We start from the raw sequence: 14,193 nt of genomic DNA on the forward strand, positions 1-14,193 counted from the left end.
AGGAAAGCAGACAAGTCCATTTCTTGTTCCATAATACAATTTTTTTTAACTACCATATTCGTGTTTAAAAAAAACAGGTTCTAACAATACAGAAGAGCAGAAACGTGCTAGCTAAGATACTGTTCTGAAGAAATCTACCACCATTAAGTTGACTGAGTTGCCGTGCCCACTGGGCAATTGTGCTACCTCACTGCAGCAAGTACTCACCGTTCTCTCCTCTCTACCAGTGTGACAAGGAGTTGAACAGTGTCATTTGCCAGGTCCTGTTCTGCAATCCATACTGAAAGATTACTTATAACTTTTTCTAAAAGATACCCAACAATCCACTGAGCACCTTCGGTATCTGCACCAAATGCTGTACTTAAAGGTAAACTTATCTGTAAAGAAAGAGGATTTTAAAAAAAACATTAACAATGATGCTCAATTAGCTCATGTCTAAAAGGAAATTATCAAAAAGTTAATATTTGTGGATCACTAATCATAGAGAAATAAAATTAAATATTTCAAATTCACTTCAGCTTACTCAATAATTCAGCAGTTAAAAATATTGACTTTATAAAATGACTCTTTCATGGCACTTTGTTTGTCCTGCCTGGGGTAACATTTATTGTTCTAAAAATTCATAATTTTAAAGGAATTAAGAAACTTTCATTTTCATAGCAGATCACAAATTTAGCATCCTTCTAAAGTGCTTTAAGAAATTTAGACAAAAACCACTTCAGTTCGGTTACAGAAAATTCTAAATAAAAATGCTGTTTATGAAAATCGAAAATAACAGAAAATACTGCAAACACCTGTGGTGCCAGGCAACATACATGGAAAGAGTTACAGGAAAATGGATCAGGTCAAAAACCATCCCAAAGAAGTTAATGATTTTGTTTTTATTTTAATTCTGTAGTAGCTAATTTGTACAAGCAACTTTCAACAAACAGCAAATAAATGAAAGGACCATTATTTTCATGAGATTATTTTAGAGGAGGAAAGTTATCCAAGATGCAGTAAAACCCCTGGTATTCGACACCAATGGGGACTGGCTGATGCTAGATAAGTGAATTTTCAGGTTGCTTGAGATTGCTTGTTGCATGATTGGCAAACTAACAGTGAGCTGTGCCAATTTTAAACTTCCATCTTTTTTACCCATTTATTTTCCTTTTTTTTTGCCGGTTGCTTGAATTCCTTATAACAGGCTTTACTATACTAGGAAAGCCCTTTGCTAAATTTATAGCACAGAATGAAGCTACTTGCCCAACCGCATCTACTGTATCAAAAAACCAGCTGTCCAAATAATTGTTTGCAAGTATATTTAAATGTAATGGAGTGTTGTTCTTCCATTCCCATTTTTTCTGTAACAATAAATTAAAAGAAAAAATATTGCACAATAAGTAAGGTAGAGTCTTTGGTTCATCAATTATTCAGGAATCTGATAGCAGCAAGGAAGAAGCTGCCCTTTTTTTTATACTTGTCCTGAGAGTTGGCACCTCCATACCAGACAATGATGCAATCAGCCAGAATGTTCTCCACGGTACACCTGCACCGAATCTCCTCAAACTTACAAAGTATAGCCGCTGGCGAGCCTTCATGATTGCCATTGACATGGAGGTTCCAGGGAAGATCCTCGGAGATGTAAACATTTAGAAATTGAAAGTTTTTGACCTTCTCCACTGTTAAGCTCTCGATGAGGAGTGGGTTTTGTTCCCCTGACTACCTCCTGAAGTCCACAATCATCTCCTTGATTTTGCTAATGTTGGGTGTAAGATTGTTGGCATGACACCACTCAACGTGCTGATCCATCTCCCTTCTGTACGCTTCCTCAAAATCCCAAACTCGTCAATTTTTTTCCAATAGTCAAAAGTTCAAAATTCTGTCGGCTTCTTGTGTTCCTACTCATTCTCTGTTCATCACCTAACAAAACTCAATCGTTTTAAACCAATTATAAAATATTTTTCGTTGTTCATATACTGTAATTAAGCAACCAACAAAAAAGAACATGGAGAATAAATAGGTTTAAAAAAAATACGAAAGCTTAAAATTGGTACCCCATTGTGGTTAGTTCACCAATCACGCAACACACAATCTCAAGTGACTTGCAAATTCACTTATCTGGCATCTACCAATCCCCTAAATGCCTGCTACTGGGGTTTTTACTGTATTTGGAATCTTGTGCAATAGAGAAAGATATTTTTAATGATTCTTAACCACCTATCTACTTTTCCTTATACTTTCAGGGTTGTGAGAATTTGCATTCTGAAGTAATTCTGTTGTTCCATACTTTTTAAAATTCTACCACTTCCTTGAGAGGCCTCCACATTGCAATATCCTGCATTATTCCAATTCTACTGCCACTTTTCTCCCCATATAATTAGTCTATTAATAGCACATGTCAATTTGTGTAATTTTTTTCCCCTCTCTGTGAAATTGCCTTTACACATTGGGGATTCAAATATTTAAGGTTTTTAAATACAAGTCGTCATCATTAAATCAAACAAGTGCCTGTTTAATATTTACATTCCAAGAGTAAGTGCCCAGAATGATCAATGTATCTTTTGTTTCCATGTAATTGAAATAATCATGAAACTTTCTTAAACATGCTTCTCTCTTTAGCACAAACAAGAGAAGATCAACTAATCTTGAAGAAAATTAGGCAGTTGATCTAAATGTGATTTTTCCCACCAAGAGAAATCAATATCATTGAGGGTAATATCTATAGATGCTAAGCAAAATTAAAAATATAAATCACTATGCATAAGAATCCACAAGAAAATGTATTAATAATGGAAGCAATGACCCTTCAGGTATAATACTCCAACAGCTATGGAGAATTAGTTTGAATTAGGGACCATGAAAAATATCAAAACCTTTAACATGAATAAAATCTACAGAAATATCCACAAAATTCCCAATAAGAAATATTTATTTATCCATATATGCAAACACAGGGCACAATTTCTGACCTGGTCATAGAGTTTTTCATCTGCTAAAAGATAAGTCTTTGTCCATCGTTTCAGGAACCACATAATATCCTTTCCCATTTGTGGGCTGAGCAGTTCTGTCAAGTTTGCCCTTGTGGCTCGAGACTCAACTTCTGAAGCTCTGAGAACAGCAGCTAACAACCTGATAAAAGGGAGTTTCAGTTCCTTTTATGTGTTGGTAACAAAATTGACATAAATTTACAGTTTCAAATAAATTAAAATTCAACTGTGCATTTTATTTATACCTTGTGCTTTTATTGAAATACTTTACAATGGATTTATTCCTTGCAGCTCTTTATCCAAAATCCAAGTCTTAATTTGCTCTAAAGATAGTAACTTCCCATGGGTATTATTCAATATGTACACTCTTAATACTATGCCCAAGTGTTATTCTTCAAATGTCAGCTGGCTCCAGAGCAGCTCTCCACTCTCCTTTTCCAAAAATAGTGAACCATGATTGATACATTCCCTTACCTGAGACATTCACAACACACTGCCATTTTGCTGTTCAAGTTCAGCAGGCTTAACAGGCAACATTTACCAAATGAATTACTATTGTGGGTAGAATTTCAAGATGAACAGCTGTTCACAAATTAAGTTTTAATTGTAAAGAGATGGACAATTTCTGCCAACTGACAGCTTAAGTTGGTAAATATTCTGCTTAGGCATCTTGAGAGACTTCTTAAATTATTTAGCAATCATATTTTAAAAAAATATTTTATTTTGGTTTTTATAGACTCATGAAGCAATTCAAACAGCCAATACAATCTTTTTCAACATTCATGTAATGTACTCTTTGTATTTATTTCCCCTCCCCGCCCCCAAACTAATAATCATACAAGTTTTACAAATACTAGTGGGGTTCACAACCCCTACCGAAACTTAAGAAAACACAACCTAGCTAGTGAAATTACAAGGTTAAGAAATAAAAAGAGAAGACTAAAAAACAAAACTTTAAAAAATGCACATCACCTGTGTCATGTCCCACTTCCTTAACTCCACTCCTTTCCCTGCTGGGACAGATTTTTATAGTGTCCATATTTCGAAGGCGGGGGGGGGGGGGGAACTAGTCAATTTGCGTGCCCACTTATTTCAAATAGGGTTGCCACACTTTAATGCATGTGCCATATTTCCTCCTCAGATTATAAGTGAATTTCTCCAAGGGAATGCAATTCTGCATTTCTATATTTGTTGTGTGATATTTAATTGGGAGTCAGACTTCCGTGTAACTGCTAATACACTTCCTGGCTACTGACAGGGTGACCTTCACAAACTGAATTTGATATTTGGACAGTCTAAAACTCATGTCCCAACATTTCCCAGAAGGTACAACTCTGGATCTTTTAATGGAATGTCTGCTAGGTCCACCCAGAAGGATCTCACCTTTCTACATAGCCAGGCAGGGTGGACAAAAGCTCCAATCTCCACACCACACCTAAAGCACATTTCCGAAATTTCTGCCTTTGCTTTATGTAATTTTTGAGATGTGAGCTACAGCCGAGTCTGCGACCACAGCATTGACAACCTCTGGAACATTCCTCAGAATTGAAGGAGGACATCGCCACCTGACCCACTCACCCCCTCTTTAATTTTAAATCCTCTTGCTCTGTAAGGTAGGTCTTCTGGAAAATCTCTATGTCCCCCTGCATCTTTTTTAGGTGAGTCAAGACTCTTTTTCTCTTAATCTCTCCATTTATCCCATTTACATTAAAACTCGCAATTTAATTGTCTTATCTATTGTTTTTAGCCCATTCCATTATGCCCTTCCCACTCCTTCTTGTCCCCTTATTCTCTTCTGTAGATCCTTGGCACAGCCGATCGTGCTCCAAACAAAATTAAATAAATTAACAGAACTAAAACCCACATTCCAAAATCAAACTAAAAAAACCCTCCCCAGAAAAAAAAGCCCTCTTCTTCCTTTCCTCCCCTCCAATTTGCCCTTACCCACTCGGGACCAATAACCAAGCTATTAGCGCCAATTTCCCCCTCCCATCTTCCACTTATAGTTCTCTCCCTTTCTGTGAGCTCCCTGTATCTCTTTATTTAATCTATTCAATACCCTTCAACATTAATGCTATAATAAAGTGTGTAGTCCCCACACTTTCGATATTTACAAACCATCCTTCCTCGAATCCCTCTTTCCCCTTTATTTACATTTATATTTAGTCTTGTAGTGATGGCAGGATTCTTACAAAGTCCAATCATATTATTGAAAATATTTACCTAATCACAGAATCTGTTCGGTTGCATCCTGGGATTGAGGAGGCTTTCTCCCCTGGCGAACCCAGAATCTGAAGTGTGGTGTTAATGTCAACCTCAGTTGTATGCTTAATTGAATATTCCATTATCTCTGGAGGTATAAGAGGAGTCTCTCCCTGAGTATCATCAGCCAAGAGGTAGCCTAACAATAAAGCAGGTTACAAGAACACTTTAAAATTCTATGCTAATATTTTGTAAACAATTATATTAATAAATTACAACAAACAACAAAAACTTGAATTTATATTGCAGTTTCAAAAAGGATAGCCCCACAACACTTAACAGAAAAAATATCAAATAAATTGAATCAAAGGCAATTGACAAAAAACATGGTCAAAATGGTATGAAAGAAGAAATACCTGAAGAGCCAAAATACCCAGGAAAGGAAGCATAAAAGGGCCCAACAATCAATCCTATAGTGAGGAAGTGCAAGACTGAACAAGAGTCCAGATTTGGACAAAGACCAAAAGATCTTGTATATAAAGCAGGAATTAATTATAGAAGTACAAAGGGAGAGATTATGGACAAAAGCTCCAATCTCCACACCACACCTAAAGCACATTTCCAAAATTTCTGCCTTTGGTTTATGTAATTTTTGAGGTGTGAGGTACAGCTGAGTCTGTGACCACAGCATTGACAATCACTGGAACATTCCTCAGAATTGAAGGAGGACATCGCCACCTGACCCACTCACCCCCTCTTTAATTTTAAAGAGAGATTATGACTAAATTGAAAACCAGGATGAGAATTTTTTTTTAAACCAGAAGATCAGCATAGAGTATTGAGTGCAAAAATGAATTCATGAAAGGTATTGGGTGGGATCAAATAATGAATGACCTAAAATAGTGGTTTTCAAACATTTTCTTTCCACTCACATACCACCTTAAGTAATCCCTTACTAATCATAGAGCACCTATGGCATAGTGATTACTTATGGTGGTATGCGAATGGAAGAAAATGTCTGAAAACCATTAACCTAAAACGTATCAAGGACAGCAAAAGCAAGACGTTAAAATGCACAAATGAGGGCTTCAAAAGTTGATAGCAGGTACAGGATAGGGTGATGTAGGCAGAATAGGTGAAAGCATGGATACATGAAATGAACCTAATCTCTGGGGCAAATATGACATACATGAACACATCTGGTTCAGTTTCAAAAAGATGCCAGTGAGAAGGTAACAAGCGGGCAGAGCTTTTAGAGCGGATCAGAAACAACGGCTTTAGTTTTTCTGATATTCAATTATAAGAAATTCTGCTGATTCAGATTGGGTCTGACAATTTAGAGACAGTAGGAACAAAAGAAGTGTATTGCAGACGTAAATAATCTGCTAAGGAGCAGCAGATAGATGGAAAAAAGGTCAAGTAAAGGCCTTGAATGACCCAGAAACTATATTAAGTGCAGAGAATTAAATCTATTTATTTCAAAATATTTCACTATATTGGTAGCATAATTTATGCTACCAATGATCAGTACAGAGTTTCAAGCAGCTTTGTCCCTTGCCTTTCCATGCCCATTTTCACCTCAATAAAATACATTTCCCTCTGATATTCATGGGAACTCTAAATCCTGCCGAGTTCCTCCAGCATTTCTGTGTTTTTACTACAATAGCAGAGTCTGCAGTCTTTTGTGTTTCACTCAACTTTAAATCTATGCTCAGTTTTTTTTTTAAACTATTTTCCACAAACATTACTTTTGAATTTCTTCCTAATAATGCTCACAGAAGGCAACTTTTTCACACTATAATCACCTTAAATCTCTACTGATCATCATTCTTCCTTAGCTTTCTGCTCTAGGCAACATCAAAATTAACTTTTTGGAAATGTGGGATCATCACACTTAGTCTGAAAGAGCCATTGGTAAGACTCAGTTTAAAAGAAAACCAGTAAATTTGTTTGTGTTCTTTCAAAACAATTTATTGTTAATCCATTTGTGATATATATTGTTTACAATAATTAAAATCTAATATCCACTCAGACAGTGGTTCCCAACCTTTTTCTTTCCACTCACATACCACTTTAAGTAATCCCAATCCTATCGGTGCTCTGTGATTAGTAAGGGATTGCCTCAGGTGGTATGTGAGTGGGAAGGGAAGGTTGAGAATCACTGCTCTAGACCCAATTGTTACTGAAATATTTTGCTCAAGACAAATTGTCATTGGCCCATTTCCTTTGGAGTTGTGAAACCATGCACATAACGTGTCAATTAGGTACAATTAAAACAGTGATTTTCAACCTTTTTCTTTCCACCCACATACCACCTTAAGCAATCCCTTACTAATCACAGAGCACCTATGGAATAGGGAATACATAATGTGGTATGTGAGTGGAAAGAAAAAGGTTGGGAACCACTGCACTAAGAAATAATTCAATTAGCAATGAACATACCTGTGACTAATATTAGCCAATGAATATCCTCATACAAATCATCTAGTACTTTATTATCCAATGATGCTGGTCCTGGTGATGAAAGGAACTGTTGCTGTTGCCTTTGTAACTGACCATGAAGTCTTGTAACTCTATCTTCTAACAAACTGAACCAAAAAAATTATTCAATTAAATAATAAGCTTCAACACATAATCACCAAAATTGTGCACATTGAAAATAAGTGATGATCTAAGTAAATGCAATAACCAGGGAAGAGAGGCAAACTGTAGGATGTTATCAAAATTCCATAACCCAGGTGGCTGTTGAAACACTCAAAAGGTGGATAAATGGGAGACTTATGAAATACTGGATCAGAGTTCGAAGGAAAGTGTGTATAAGCAAGAGACTTGTGAGTTAGGATAAAATACGACAAATTGGACCAAAAATTAATAAAATCTCTTCATCTCTGTTAACAGATGCATAAGAATTTTATAATTTAACGATCCTAATTATAATTTGCTCTAATGAACAGGATAAACAGAAATTATAGAATATGGAGCAGTACAGCACAGGAACAGGACCATGCATCTGCAGTGAACATGATGCCCAAATTAAACTAAAATTTGGCTGTTTGCACATGATACATAAACATAACGCTAAAAAAAACAAAAGCAGGAGTTGGATATTTGGCAGCATTATGGTGGTGCCATATTAATTTACAGCTTCTGGATGGTGAAAAGTGTTTAATTTTTTTTTGTGCAAAAAGTACCCACCTGATAAGCAAAGGAATACAGTGATCTGCTGCTATTCTTCCTAGCATACCTATACCAGCTAACTGGTCTGAAAACATCTCTCGATCATCTTCCTGTACTTCACTGATTTCTTCTTCTTCACGTGTTGCTACACCATTGGTAGTCTGTATAAAAACAGAAGCTATATTTGAAATTAAATATAACAGAGCACAAGATGTGAATAGTTTCCCTAACATGCTGCAATTAAAATGTCAAGTGGAAACAAATTTTATTGTACAACTTAACCAGTTACTTTGTCTCTTAACCCTTTTCATGCAACTCACAGGTTAATCTACTTTCAATAAATGTTATTTTTAAATTAGTTTGCTCAATGGGGTAGAGAAAGTGCCAAGGAGATTTATACCCTTTCCCCTTTTTTCCCCCTATTCGGTTCATCAGCAATTTTCCAGAATAATGTTATTAAAAATATGAGAATACAACCACAATATCATATTCAATGATTTACATGCCATAGGTTGAAACATCCTTCACAAATTGTAGTGCATACATTTATTTTTCTATTTATAGCGAGGAAACAAATGAAGTTCAGTGTGAATTAAAATTTTTATTCACTTTTAAAAAAAATTAAAACCAAGATATTGCATTTGAGCACAGTTCTGCAAAAATCGATTGTGACCAACACACAAGTCTACCAACCAGGTGTAGTTTATTATATAAAAATGCTAATACACAAAAGAAGTTATTGCTATCTTAAATCTGGTTAATAGATTAGTAGTTTTCATTATCTGAAACCCTCCTCCCCAGCTACCATCAATATGAGTCTGCAATATACACTGATGTGTACACGATGTACAAATACACAAGTGAAAATTTTGTCTTTTAAAGATCTGAGTATTTTACATCTGCAAAATCCAGCTACTTAGCTGGACCAAAAAGTAACCATTATTTCATTTAAGTTTCAGTTAAAATTAAGACTCTATTTATTTTGGTCTAATGAAAGCAAATCAAAAACATCACAAAGCCGACACAATTGTTGCTTTTTTACAAAAGTGATATGCCTCATTGGCACCACATTTTATAAAGTTAACAGCGCATTTTGCTTGAAAGATATTAATTTTCAAAATGCAAATGATAATTCTAGATTCCTTTATTGTCATCTAACAGCACAGTACATACAATATGACATAAAATAGTGTTCTGCCTACCATAAGGTATACAGAGTCGCCATTAGAGCTGCCCGACATCCCATACAACATTAAAAAAAGGGAAGTAAAATAGTAATTGAATATCCGTAGATTCGCCACATTTGGGCAGCCATGTGTTTTTTTTTCAAAAACACAGCCGCTGCTTTCCGTGAAATTATTACCATTTTCCTGGAAAGCATGCTGTGTTAAAAAGCTCAGAACCGGAATGTGGGTGCTATTCCAGTTCCAACTTTCTTCCTCCTCGACCCCCTTGTCATTTTCCCAGAACGCCTGCCTTCTTTCTGTTGCTGTTGGCCTCTAAGCCTAACCCAACCCTAACCTGAAACCCTATACCTAACCAGAACCTGACCCTAACCTGAACTCCAAGCCTAACCCTACACCTAACTCTAACCTGAACCCAACACTTAACCTGAAATCAACACCTAACCCTAAACCCAAGGTGTATTTTCCCATGCTCCTTTATACATTGTGCACGTAGATTTTATTAAATTGTGCACTTTTTTCCCATGCTCTCTTATACATTGTGAACTAAGGTCTTATTAAATTGTGTGCGTTTTCCCCCACGCTCTCTCCCTAATTTCAACCTGGCATATAAAACTGGGGAATATTTTTGAGCCACTTTTTGGGAAAAACAAGTATGTCTAACATGTCATCAAATATGTTATACATGACATTAGATGCAGACACTGATGCTGTTAAGTTACACGTCTCACCCCTTTTGTTTGCAGAATGCCTGTATGCAGTTTAAAATGATGGACTGAAACAGAAATTTGCAGGTTTTGGTCATTCCCATGTGAACAACTAATGCTGGCATTGGGGAGGCACCTCATAATGGTAATACTACAATTGCAGTGTAAAAAACATAACAGACTCCTGTTCAAACCACAGATCTGAATATTCTGGATCTCTCAAGAAGGGCACTTTGTGTAGGCATACCTTTCATTACACTACATAGCAAGAAAGATCACAGCCAACAATCTTCAGTTTCATGTAAATGCCTGTAGATCATGGGGCTAGACACTGAAATCAGTTGGCAGAGACAGTTTAAATATAACATGAGCGGTGGACTCGATGATGATAGCCAGGCACCTTTGAAGAGGCGAGAGGCAGTTTATATAACATAGTGAAGAGTATTAAACACTTATAACAGCTTGAATTAAATTGAATAAATGCATAAGTAAATACTGAAACAATTTAATACATGATCAATACAGTTTCAACATGAGGAACCTGGTGTGTAATTTAATCGCAGATTTGTTCCCATTTTAATTTTTGTACATATTGAACTAAAACCCACAAAAATTCATAGTTCAAGAGGATGGACTGCTTTTTTGTTTAATATATGCCAAGATCACCTTCACACAGGCAAGGAATCCAAGTAATCCATCCCAGTGAATACCTATGTGCACAAAATAACATGCAACTCAGAAGTGACCTAGACCTTCTGGTACCTAGGATAGATTGGCCAGGATTTAAAACCTCTCTTAAAAGAATCCCTTGTTTTAATAAATTAAATATCCAACTAAAATCATATTGGCAACAGTCTTCTTCAGTTGTTACTTCAGAATATGGCATTACACAACTGTATTTACATTAAAAAGCATTCTACTGAACATGTTTAAGAGAAACGGGAGCAGAGGCCCATTCAGTCCTTTGAGTTACCTCCACCATTCATAGAAGATAGACAACTACAGCATAGTACAGGCCCTTCAGTCCACAATGCCTGCTGATCTATTTAACCCTACACCACAACTACCTAAATTTTCTCCTCCACACACCCATAATTCCCTATTTTTCCTGACATCCATGTGCCTATCTTAGGAGTCTTTTGAATGTCCCTCTTGTACCAGCCTCCACCACTACTCCCAGTAATGTATTCCAGGCAGCTACTACTCTTGAGTAAAAAAAAATCTTACTTCTAACATCTCCCCTAAATTTTTATCCATTCAGCTTAAACAAATAACCTCAGGTATTTTCTATAAATTCAATAAGATGATGGCTGAGTATACTTAGTATCCTAATTTCTCTCCATACCCCTTGATCCCTTTAGTGAAGAGTGTCAATGCCATCTAACTTTTGAATACGTCTGATGAACTGGCCTCAATAACATTCTGTGGTAGGGAGTTCCACAAGTTCACGAGTCTCTGAGTGAAGAAGTTTTTTTCTCATCTCAGTCCCTCAAAAGCAAGAATGTCCTTCCCCCTATACAAATGCTGTAAGTCTTCCCTGCTTCTTGGCATGTTGGCCTTTATTGCACTTGTTTCTTCTCCAGTCGCTGTACCTGCATCAATAACTGACCCACCATGACACAAGGTCTTATTGCACCTTGCCTTTCCCAAATTTCTCCCCATTCAGAAAAGATGCCTTCAGGATTGTTTTGAGGATGGGAGATTTATAACATTTGAAAGATTGAGGGAAAAACTTAATGGATCTAACAATATTTTGTTACTATCAAGTTAAAGCTTTTTCATCTGGCAAAATAGGTCCTAATCAAAGTGAATTAGAATTACTGATTTGTAATACCTGTAATTTGTAAATAAATTTATTTCAGTAATGTATAATTTACTTCAAACTAAGGCCCCAAAAACTGGGGTGCATAAATCAAGATTAAGATGGGAAAATGATTTAAATACACAATTAAGTGAAAAGGATCAAGTTACGCAAGAACAATATGACTAAACTTAAGATATAGGTTAGTTCAATATAATTTTTTTTACATCACTTATATTTAACTCCAAAAAATTAAATAGATTAAATCCTGCCATATCAGATGTATGCTTTTTTAGGCGTAGATCTGAGATTGGAACTGTTTTTGCATTCAACTTGGCAAGTTAGATAATTTTGGATAGGAGTAGATAATTTTTTGGAATGAATTACACGGGTCAAATTCCCACAGGATCCGATGTTATTTTTATTGAGTAATACTAAGGGTACAAGGCCAAAATTAAAATTAAATATCTATCAAATTAAATTTGTATTAATTACTTTAGCAGTTTCAAGGAAATATATAGCAAAATCATAGAAATCAGAAAGAGACTTAAGTATGGAATGATGGCATGCAGAACTTTGTAGTTATATACCATTAGAGAAGATTACTTATGAACTCCAAGACAAATATTGTTTTTTTTTGGAAAATATGGAACCCACATTTACAAAATTTTGGTTTGTATGTTTGACAGGCTCTCTGAAGACCTCAATAGATTTTTATTGTATAAATGTTTTATTTTCTTGGCACTCTCCAGTTTTTATTTCTTCTTTTCTTTTTCAGAGTAGGGGATGGAAAGTGAGAGGGTGGGATGATATATACCACATGTATAATTTTTTGAAACAATTTCTAAGATTGAATATAACTATTATTGTGATATAAAAATGTATAAATAAAGTATTTTTAAAAAAAGTTGCCTTCCCAATATTGCCACCAAAGCAGATAACCTCATGTTTATCTACATTATACTGCATCTGCCATGCATTTAATATTCTGACATCACACTGCAGGCTCTTGGAATCTTCCTCTCAACTTGCACTGACACCTAGTTTAGTGTCATCTCCAAATTTAAAGATGTTACATACAACTCCTTCAGATTTCAGATTCATTGTCAGAGTACATACAGGGCATCACATACAACCCTGAGATTTTTTTCATTCATCTACATCATATATATATATATATATTTTGTAAATAGCTTGGGTACAGACACTGATCCATGTGGTACCCCACTAGAGACTGCCTGCCAATCTGAAAAGAACCCATTTATTTTCATTTTCTGCTTCCTGCTTGCCACAGTTTTCTATCCATGTCAGTACATTACCAATGTTACCATGATAAGAGATACCATGTTCTTCATTTTGCACACCAATCTCTTGTGTGGGACCTATCAAAAGCGTTGAAAGTCCAAATACAACACATCAACTGGTTCACTTCTGTCCACTCTACTGGTTACAACTTCAAAATATTCTAGCTTTATCAAGCTTTTGTAAATTCATGCTGATTTGGACTCATCCTGTCATTGCTCACCAGATGCACCACATTGACAGATTTAATAAATGACTCAGCAAGAATGTAAAGCTGAATATACTGCACATAACCTTTTAAAGATTTGTAAAATCAACACCAAAATAAGAAAATAATGAAAAGAAAAAGAAACCAAGGACCCCCCCCCCAACTTCCCCTGTGGAAATCTTCCAGTCCAGATCTTTTGAAATGTCTGCCTTCTTCCACAAATGTGACTTTACCTCAACCACCATCAACTCAGCCCTCACCCACATCACCTCCATTTCCTGCCCCCATAAGCAACAAACACCTACACCCCATCAGCCTCCGCATCCAAAACATTATCCTTTGGAATTTTTGGCACTTACAACAGGATCCCACTACCAAATACATCTTCCCATCTACTCCACTCTCTACTTTACTTAGGAACTGCTCCCTCCCCACCAATCATTTCCTCAGCACCTTCCCCTGTAGCCACAGGAGGTGCCACACTTGTGCGCACACCTCCTTCCTCACCATGGTCTGGGGCCCCAAACAGGTCTTTCAAGTGAAGCAACACTTCACTTGTGTATCCACTTGATTGATTTATTGCATCCAGTGCTCGCTTTGTGACCTTCTCTACATCAGAGAGACTGACCGCAGATTGGAAAAT

At 36.2% G+C, this 14,193-nt stretch overlaps 1 protein-coding gene across 4 annotated transcripts in view; it reads right to left on the bottom strand.

The window, feature by feature from the left end:
* The window catches only part of xpo4 (exportin 4), a 90,178-nt gene that overhangs the window by 17,550 nt on the left and 58,435 nt on the right, over nucleotides 1–14,193 (bottom strand). For all 4 annotated transcript variants that reach the window (XM_069891366.1, XM_069891365.1, XM_069891367.1 and 1 more), the window contains 5 exons: nucleotides 8,367–8,509; nucleotides 7,614–7,759; nucleotides 5,193–5,370; nucleotides 2,952–3,111; nucleotides 208–377 (listed from right to left, as the gene is read on the bottom strand). In XM_069891366.1, the coding sequence (XP_069747467.1) occupies nucleotides 208–377; nucleotides 2,952–3,111; nucleotides 5,193–5,370; nucleotides 7,614–7,759; nucleotides 8,367–8,509 (797 nt within the window). The remainder of the gene's footprint in view (nucleotides 1–207; nucleotides 378–2,951; nucleotides 3,112–5,192; nucleotides 5,371–7,613; nucleotides 7,760–8,366; nucleotides 8,510–14,193) is intronic.

This window comes from Narcine bancroftii, chromosome 7, assembly GCF_036971445.1.
Source record: "Narcine bancroftii isolate sNarBan1 chromosome 7, sNarBan1.hap1, whole genome shotgun sequence".
Taxonomy (NCBI): Eukaryota; Metazoa; Chordata; class Chondrichthyes; order Torpediniformes; family Narcinidae; genus Narcine; species Narcine bancroftii.